General features: G+C 49.7%; 1 protein-coding gene and 1 pseudogene across 1 annotated transcript; one reads left to right on the top strand and one right to left on the bottom strand.

Moving 5' to 3' along the window:
- Positions 1 to 801: 801 nt before the first annotated feature.
- On the top strand, positions 802 to 2908 carry LOC127342801 (scarecrow-like protein 14; annotated as a pseudogene).
- Positions 2909 to 8068: 5160 nt separating this feature from the next.
- On the bottom strand, positions 8069 to 8773 carry LOC139838059 (uncharacterized). The gene has a single exon (XM_071827412.1). The coding sequence runs from the start codon at positions 8771 to 8773 to the stop codon at positions 8069 to 8071; it is 705 nt and encodes a 234-aa protein (XP_071683513.1).
- Positions 8774 to 10245: the final 1472 nt, after the last annotated feature.

The raw sequence follows: 10245 nt of genomic DNA, 5'->3' as shown, positions 1-10245 counted from the left end.
ATATTTGGCTTGAATACCTTGACTTTGTCTATCTAGTAAAAAACTGAAAGCTCTGTTTTTGAACTAGTTTTTTACTCCCATGATTTCTTAATTGTCATGGGTATGTCGTTGATTTAAACTCTTATTGCTGCGGTACCCGTTTTCAACAGAGCCAGGAAGGAAATACTGGAGGTGTGAATGTTTTGCTAATTTTCTTTTGTCAGGATTGTTGGTAGTAATATGTTGCAATTTCCTACATGTTTGTTGGATCTTTTATACTCCATGCTGACATTTTGGTTAGGGAAACATGTTGACATTTGTTATCTGTACATCATCAACAAGGTTGATGATTTCTCCTCGTGACGATTAGGACGGGGCTGCTGGAATTGTTTATGTTCGCAGGACCGTAATTAAAGGAGCGCACTAGCCATAGTCTTCGTTGCTAACAAGAAGATGATTGGCACTAGCCAGAGTCTACCTTGACCATGGAGCTGGGACGGTCAATGGCAACAACTTGCTTGCTGGAGTTGGTGTAGCTGCCATGCTCTCCTCAGCTCCGTGTCTATTTTCTGCATGCCAGAACAGTTCTGCTTCTACACCAGCACAGTGACCATCATCTGATTTTTTTTCTCTTTCTACTTCCCATGTTCGGCGAAGCTTCACCATCGTCCAACCTGGGACTCCAGTGTGGCCGTCTGATGGCGCATTTGTGCAGCAGCTGTGCGATGATGATGATAATGACGATGACGTCATGGGTGATGTGGACTTGTTCCGGGCCGTCGCGCGATCGTGAGATAAGATGACACGCTGTGTAGTGGTCTCCTTTCCTGCAATCTTCGCGACCACTTCTTTAGCACACCGACGAGGCGACGACTGATCTAGTCAAGTACTCTTGTTGCAATATCCAAACGCGCGCGCACTTCGGCCATGGGCGAGATGCCGGAGGAGCCCCTCGTGCGGCCGGACCCGGCCTACCCGTGCTTCTTGAGCGACCTGCCGCCGACGCTCGACGGCGACGGTAGCTCGTTCGACGACCTGTCCCTCCCCTACATCTCGCGGCTGCTCATGGAGGACAACCTCGAGGACCGCTTCTTCTACATGTACCCCGACCACCCCGCGCTCCTAAGGGCGCAGCTGCCCTTCGCCCAGATCCTCGCCGACGACAGCGGTAGCAGCAACGGCGGCGGCGGCAGCAACTCTGACTCGCCGTCCTGCTCCGACGCCACTGCGCCGGCTTTGAGCGGCAGCGGCGCCGCCGGAGACATCCACGGGTCGGCGTTCTTGGATGTCGAACGGGATCAGTCCAAGATCGTCGCCTTTCCTTCCCAGACCACCTCTGGTTTCTTCAAATGCTTGTTGCCCGCCGACCAGGAGATGCTCAACCTGGCGTTCCTCAAAGGCATGGAGGAGGCCAAGAAGTTCTTGCCGAACAACGGCAGCTTCGCCGTGGAGGGCGAGGAGGTGGTGGACCGAGTGCTCGCGGGAGGCCGCAGGAAGAGCAGGTATGACGGGGAAGCGGAGGTGGGCAGAGCCAGCAAACTGATGGTGCCGGAGCTGGAGGAGGATGGTGCGCGCGAACTGCTCGACCAAATGATGTTCCAAGAAGACGGGATATGCATGAAGGGGCTAGCAAACGACCTGCCGCACACCGCCATAGACAAGAAGAAGAAGAGCGGGAACAACAAGAAGAAGAAGGCGCAGCGGCGAAGCGGCGAAGCGGTGATAGCGACGAGATGGTGGACCTGCAGACGCTGCTGCTGCGGTGCGCGCAGGCGGTGTCAAACGACGACCGCCGGAGCACGACGGAGCTGCTGAAGCAGATCAAGGCGTCCTCGTCCCCGAAAGGCGACGCGGCGCAGAGGCTGGCGCACTATTTCGTGGAGGGGCTGGAGGCGCGGCTGGCGGGCACCGGAAGCCAGCTATACCAGTCGTTGGTGGCGAGACCTATCATGGTGGTCGACTTCCTCAAAGCCCAGCACCTTTTCATGTCCGCTTGCTGCTGCAAGAGGGTGGCATACACCTTCGCCAACAAGACCATCTACGACGCGGCGGCGGGCAAGAGCAGGCTGCACATCGTGGACTACGGCCTGAACTACGGGGCCCAGTGGCCGGGCTTGCTGCGCGCGTTGGCGGCCAGAGAAGGCGGGCCGCCGGAGGTGAGGATCACCGGCATCGACCTCCCGCAGCCGGGGTTCCACGGAGACTACAACATACACGCGACAGGCCGCAGGCTCAGCAGCTGCGCCCGCATGCTCGGGGTGCCGTTCAAGTTCCGCGGCATCGGAGCGAAGCGTGAGACGATAAAGGTCGAGGACCTGGACATTGACCGAGGCGAGGTGCTCATCGTGATCAGCCTATGCCATTTCAGGAACCTGATGGATGAGCAAGACCTCGGCTTCGCCGGCCCGAACCCCAGGGACCAGGTGCTCAGCAACATCAGGGAAATGCGGCCGGACATGTTCATCCACGGCATTCTCAACGGCTCCTACGGCGCTACCTACTTCCCGACGCGGTTCAGGGAGGCGTTGTTCCATTACTCGGCGCAGTTCGACCTGCTGGACGCGACGGTGCCGAGGGAGAGCAACGAGCGGATGCTGCTGGAGCGAGACCTCTTCGGGCGGTCCATCCTGAACGTCGTCGCATGTGAGGGCGCCGACCGGGTGGAGCGGCCAGAGATATACAAGCAATGGCAGCTGCGGAACCACCGGGCAGGGCTGAGGCAGCTGCCGCTGGTTCCAGAGGTTGTTCAGCTCGTGCTGGATAAAGTCAGGGACAACTACCACAAGAACTTCGTTGTGGATGCTGATCAGCGGTGGTTGGTGCACAGATGGAAGGGCCGGGTGCTCTACGCATGGTCAACATGGGTTGCAGATGATGTTGCCTCAGACTCTTAGCATCTTTTCCCTTATACTAACTAACGTTGATATGTGATGTTTCCTTCGAAAATCACTTTTCCTCCCATTATATTTAAGGTGCGTGGTTTCAATAAAATTCAATCATGAACGCCACGCGGCGAGCCAGCATCTCGTGATCTTTTTTTTGCAATACTTGATACCTAGCTTGCACATAATCATTCAGGCGAGTACACTAAAAAAAGCTGCCCTCTAAAGTTCAAATAAACAATCCTCTCAAAAAAGAAGTTCAAATAAACAATCTTTCATTTTCTTCTTCACCTACAATCAGGTGATATGTTGTCAACAAGTAAAAAAGTACTTCACAATTTCATCACATGGCAAGAAAACTCAAGAAAATTACGACACATATTGAGTTATAATCTTGTTCGGTTCTAAATATAGCAATAAAGGGGGATGTTAGCAATAAAGGGGAATGTGCCGCTGATAAAAATGATTTTGCCGTTTTGCTATTTCATGGGAATTAAGTTAGAGAATATTCAACTCCAAAACCGTTCGATTTAGATCATGGTTTGTGCGTTCTATGATTAACTTTACTGCAGCGAGGTTTTTTCAGTTGTAGGGGGATTGTAACTAAGATTTTTTTCAGTTACAGATTGGTTAACCCTGCAGTTTTTCAGCTGCAACCAAAACAATATTCACATTGAAAGCCTTGTTCACTAAGCACAAAGTTGTGGGAATGACATCACATGAATTAGTCACACCTTGGTAATTCTCGGTCCAACAAGAACTAAGTTAGATCTCATTCACATAAGGGTTGGTGCAAATCTATGAGTTGAGTTTGTTGCATTGAGATTTTATCAGTTGCAAGTTAATTTTGACTTGGATTTTTTCATGTTGCAAGTAAGCTGCAAATGAAAAAAAAAATCATGCCGTACAATGTATTTCTCAATAAAAATTGTACATACCTTTTACTGTTGTCGGAAATTATCATTAGATCGGTGTGGTCGCAAACCAAAAGTTCTTCAAATGACATCATTTGAATGAGTAGACACACCCGTAATTCTAGGGATAACGAATGAAATTGAAGTGGCCTGCTGCAAGGTGGGCCAGCTGTATTGAGCGTGACTCTTTTTTTTTTGAAACTTGTATTGAGCGTGACTCACTAGCGATATCCAGGGATTTCTCCCTTTTTCTTTTTAAAGATGAAACACATGATTCCGTTAACCATCAGGCTCAACGGAAGCGCTGGCCACTAAGGGCATGTACAATGGTTTAGAAAAGATGGTGTCTGTAATAGCACTCCATATCATATATAGACAGTAGTATAGACAGTGTCTACAGTGGTCTGTCTGTAAGCTATCTATTTTTAGCCATAACCATGTATGAGTATAAGTTATAGACACCCTTCATACAACAACAAAAATGTTGTCTGTAAGCCGTCTGTAAGAAGCCTACAGACTATCTGTAATTTTACAGACAGCCTCCCTCTCTCTCCTCATTCTCTTTCCTCCACATCACCAAAATCACCTATAACTACCCCTTACAGATAGCTGAGTCATCACCATTGTACATACCCTAACACACCTACATCATTTGGCAAAGAGTCTGGCCATATCAGTTTTATGTCCTGCCGGCTCGCACCATACGTCCATACGCAGCTAGAGAATGAGCTAAACCATTGCAGGTACGTGGTACATTCTCGCTTGGTTAGCCAAAAGAGGGAAAATAGATTGGCTCCGGCGGCCAGTTGCTTGGGACTCCCCGTTTTAGATTTTTAGTTTTGTCCTAAGTCAAACTAAGCAGTTTGGTTAAATTTGTAGTAAAATATATCATCATTCAGAAATTCAATTTAGTATTATTAGATTCATCACATCGCGAAATAGATTTTCGTCCCGTTTTATAAATAAAGCCACACACGAGGAGCTTAGAAAGCATATCAAAGATAAACAAAAAAGGATATAAGAAGAGCCAAGGCTTGATCGAAGCCATCGAAACACGACCAAGAAGGATCGATGCTCCACGACGACGCCCCCCAAGAAGGTAACGACCGCACGCGTCGCCATCGTCGAGACCACAAGGTCAAGGGTTTTCACCCGGAGCCCTAGCATGGCGAGGGTAACCACAACGACACCCTTAAGAGGATTACGACACCGCAAGCATCGCTATTGTTGGCGTCGAAACACCGAGCTTTCGCCCGGAAAAACCCTCTCACACGACAGATAACTCGGCCCCCACTATCCCGAGCCTGACCTCTTGAACACGATCTAGGAGAAGCCCTTGCTGAAGCACCATCGACTTCAGAATCTCCCACCGCCTGCTCCTCGCGATACAAATGACCAAAGAACACGAACACCACCACTGCCATGTCGCTCGATGTAGAGACGGCCGGGCAGTCCACACCTTCCGAGGCTGCCGACCCGGCATCCAAGATCTTGCACATGTTGAGTGGCTGACATAAGCACAACCAGATCGCCGGATCAGCAGGGCAAGATCTAATAGAGAGAATCAGCTTCCAGATAGCTAGGTACACCGAGCAGATCGTCACTAGCAAGACATACACTCAGGGGGCGTTTGGTTCACAGCCAGAGATTGCCAAGCCAAAAATTGGCCGTTTGCCACACATGCGACTTGCCAAATTTTGTGGTGAGATAAGCCTGATTGGTTGGTTAATCAAATGTGGCAAGGAAACTGTGCAAGTTCTGGCGGGCAAAAAGATCGCCAAGATTTCGCTGATGGAAAGTGTGGCAAAGGGACTACGTAATTGTGGCGAGCCAAGTTTTACAAGATAACCAAACGTTAGCCAAAGGTGATGTGGCGAGCTAAATCTTGGCTTGGCAATCTCTGGGTGAGAAGCAAACACCACCTCAATGTTCGAAGCGCAACTGCCAGAAGATCGTCTGGCCTAGATCTAGCACCCCGGTCGTAGATGACTAGGGGATGGGTCCCAACGGGAACCTCTGAAACCAATAGGACGTAGGGCAACCCCACCAGATTGGGCCCAAATAGGCCTAGATTTGGGTTGAGGCCCATCGTCCCTGGCCAGCACCACCTACCGATGTCACGGAGCAAAGCAGTCGCGTACCTCGCCACATCTACCTCCAGACGGTTGAGCCGTCCCAGCGCCGGCCACCGCTCAGTCAAGATCTCCGGCCCGAGGCCGCCATCCACGCTTGCCACCGGCTATTGTTGCCGCCTCCTAGAGCAGCCAGGGCCTCCGCCGCAGGTCAACACGTCGTGCCCACAACAACCGTGCCGCCGCTCCCCTGTCTACGCGACGCCCTGACCCAGCGATTTGGCTAGCTCCAAGCTCACCACGCGAGGGAGAGGAAGGGCCCCGCCGCTGCCCGCGTTCGGCGACGACGAGGATAGAGTAGGGACGTGGAGGGCGGTGGCTAGTGTTTCTCTCTTGCTGCCCGCATGAGCGACACGGGAGGAAGGACCGTTTCAAAGAAGATTGGACATTGTAAATATTATTGAGATTTTTTTAAAAAATCGGTCAAACTTAGCAAACTTTGATTTAGGATAAAACTAGAACTTCAATTGTTTTAGAACAAAGGGAATAGGTGAATACAACTCTTTTTTTAAGGAGGTGAATACACGGGGAGTGCTTTTGGCCCCCAAGCCTCTCGCCAGTTTAAAATATTTAATAAGTATTTTTACAAGTTATTCAAAATCTGAAAATAATTCTAGAGATTGCCGTGATCTATCTCACAATCATGAAAAATCTCAACAAGAAATTCGTTTTTATTTTGTGCTAGAAAAAAATGAAAAAGGATATGTTTTGAAGATTTAAAAATGTACTACTCATATATATACATATGTACTCTTGTGTAGCTCAGAATATAAAGCATTGGAAATTATTATTTTACTTGGATACATTAGTGACTATATGCAGATTTTTTTTACATTTTTTTGAAACTCATTTTTTTATTTTTTAAAGAAAAACGATATCACCTGGTTCCATGTGCACCAAATCTCCACTCGTGAATATAACTCTTTTGTTCTCGAAAAGTATCTTTAGCACATGAGTACTAGTGCTCCCGGTGCTATAAAATCATATTATTTAAATTCTAAAAAAATTAAAATTAAATACCTACATACATATAAACATTCCAAAGCTACGGTAGAAATTTTGGAGAAACATATGTTATATTTTGGGCTATACGAAAAAGACAAATTTCTGACAAATATACGTACCTATACGTAGCCACAAATTTGTTTTCTTTTTTCCTGTAGCTCAAAATACAATGCAACTTCTACCGAAACTTCTCACGAGTATTCAAAATATATATGTGTATTCATGAAATAAATGTGATAATTTTTTAAAACATAGATACATAATTTTTTTAATATTTAAAAAACTAAGAGCACTGTTACTCATGTGCACCAAATGCTCTTCGTTTTGTTCTCCCATATCTTTGAGGTCAGGTTCGGCCGAGTCCTGTTAATATCCAGCCCGGTTTCAGCCTTGAATCCGATTCGGCCCATCGGCAAGGATCGATCGACTCGCCTACTTGCATAAATATGCGTCTAGAGGCGCCTGATTTGTTATCAATCTCGTAGGACGCTTTTTGCCAACTCAACGACATTGAATTACGCTAGCATGGACGTGCTTTACTGGCGGAAGAAGAAGACGAAGACAGTTTTCCGGGTGCTGCCCAAGGTCGAGGTTGATGCCATACTTGCCTACCAAGTGACATCCCCTAACCGGAGTTTGGTTGAACGGGATCCTGCAAGATTCGCGTCGTTGGAAATAACTAAGAAGTTATTTCTGCTCAAACAGGCTAAGATGAGGCGGGAGTACGAGGAGAAAGGCTACTGCATGTCTGAAGTAGAGGTCACAGACGATGAGGAAGATGCAGCAGACGCACGAGTACAACGAAGATGCAGCAGTTGTAAGGCTGTAACGGAAAACAAAATGCAGCTCTACAAGGTCTACGACGAAGAGTCATGCAGCACGCAAGCGGCCAGCATTAAGAAACTAATCTAGAAGAATTACGTAGGAGTAGTTATCTTTGGTTGGTGTGTTTTTGTTTTTTGTTCCATTACTCACTCTTGCTTTAAAGAACCCCTACTTGTTTTTTTTTTGAGAGCACGCGCAAAGCGTGCCTTATCTTTATAGAAGAGAGAAACAAAACATGTACAAGAAAGCACATAAGTGCTGAGACACACACACACCACCCCTCCGCCTAGGCCTACTCTCTCGCTATATCTAGTCTCCCTCCTCTCTTGGCTCACTCCCATAGGTGGAACTCCTGTTTAATCTCTCCCACCATAAGTTCCACGGATTTCTGCTCGCGGATGTTGCCAAAAGCCCTAGCATTTCTTTGCTTCCAAATCGTCCATGTCGTGCAATTAACCATGGAATCGAAGCGCCTCATGTCGCATCTCCTCACTCGCTTCCGTGCCTCAGTCCACCAACGCTGTAAGTTCCCAACAAAACCTGGGTCCGCGATCTGCAGCTCCGAACTGTATAGCACTCTGCACCACACCTGTCTGGAATATGGGCACAAAGTCAGGATATGGTCGACATTATCCTCCTCCTGCAAACATGTATAGCATGCATCAGGGCGGTCCTGGAGACCGTGTCTCGCCCTCCTATCCGAGGTCCAGAGCCTGTACCTCAAAGCCAACCAAGCGAACATCTTACCCTTCATGGGTGAGAAGGAGCCCCACACTGGCTTACTCATACTCCAGCGGACGCTCCCAGTACAGAGCATCTTATAGGTATCTCTAGCCGAGTATACGCCTGAACTTGCACCTTTCCACTCAATGCGGTCAGCACTCAGGACGTCTCTCTCCACCGTTTCCACGGCCTCCCACAGACGCATGCATTGTGTCCAAAGCTCCACCGTCATCTCCCCTTGTATGTCATCTGATGCGGGGTGGCCTTTCGACACCTCCGCCTCAAGACCAACAAGTGCAGCCCCGTCTATCATCGACGCTACACCATGGTCAAGGAGTCCCCCAAGTGGACCAACAACACAAATCCCCACCATTTGTGTCAAGGTGAACTCCTTCCTCTCGACACCCGACCTCGACCATACCTTGGATGGAATGCTACCTCATATCGGTGTGCTACATATCATTAGGTACAAGAATCATCGAGGAACCGGAGAGAAGGAACTCCCATGGTGCAAGGAAGAAGGAAGAAGAAGAAGGAAGGAAGAAGGAAGGAAGAGGAAGAAGAGGCGAGAGGAGGAAGGCCGGCCCTGGGAGGCGAGAGGAGGAAGGCCGGCCGGTCCCAGGGCCGGTCAACCGGGCCACAGGCCGGCCCACCCGGCCCCAGGGCCGGTCTGACCGGGCCCCTGACCGGCCTGGCCGGTTTCGACCGGAATCTCCGCTTGTGCCATCCGGACGCAGTCCCGGCTTCGAAGCCTCGCCGGTCACCGGCCGGCCTAATCCGGTTTGGACCGGATGGCCCGGTCCTGCACTCCGGTCGGACCGGCCCCTGGACCGGATTTCACGGGTTTGACCCACCAACTTGTACCCGTTCGACCCGAGCTGCCTTGTATGCCTATATAAGCACCCCGGTCGCCCCCTTACCTCTTTAGACAAGATTTGGCTTAGATTAGGGTTTGAGCTATGTCTCCCTAGGGTATCATCCCTCTGTAATCAAGGCACCTTGGTTGTTGACTTTGATCTTGTTGAGTGAGATTCTAGTACAAGTTACTCTCTCTCCCTCATCAAGCTCTTCCTCTCCAACCCCAATCTCTCTCCGGGAATTCTGCCGCGTGCCTCTTCCTCGGAGATTCTATTGGCGTGGTCCATCGAGCCACGGAGGTAAGCATCGGGTGTATCGGGTTGGTGTGTGTGTGTGAGTCTCGGAGTTCCTCGTGTTCGTCGTGTTCTTCGTGTTCCTCGCGTTCTCCCATCTCTCCCCTTGGTTTCGAAGTCAATCCGCGAGATCGGGCCACACACGGGGTCTTAGACCTCATCATATGGTATCAGCAGCTCTTGGTTACCGCGGATTTGACCTCCCACCCACCCGATTTCGTTCCTCTAAATTTTTTTCCAAAAAAAAAAATCCCCAAAAAATAGCCCTAATTTGCCTTTGGACCGATCTGTGATTTGGTTGCGTTTTGAGTGGTTTTGGTCCATGGATTTGGTGTTAGAGTGCTTGATCTACTATCTCCCCAACTTTTAGCCCCCAATTCCATTGTTTCCCCTCCGATTTGGTCAATTTGGTCGATTTTCGTGAAGAACAGGAGAGAGAAACTGCGTCCCGGTTGAGAAATCCGGTCAACCGGGCTGCAGACCGGCCGGGCCAGCCCAGAACCCGGTCGACCGGCCGTGTGACCGGCCAGGCCGGCCCCGGGTCCGGCCCAACCGGCCCCTGGACCGGGCGCCACCCCTCCACCGCCACCGCCGACCACCGCCACTCCTCTCCTCCGCCGGCAATCACCGCCAT

This window comes from Lolium perenne, chromosome 3, assembly GCF_019359855.2.
Source record: "Lolium perenne isolate Kyuss_39 chromosome 3, Kyuss_2.0, whole genome shotgun sequence".
Lineage (NCBI taxonomy): Eukaryota > Viridiplantae > Streptophyta > Magnoliopsida > Poales > Poaceae > Lolium > Lolium perenne.
This window is presented reverse-complemented; position numbering and strand designations above follow the sequence as displayed.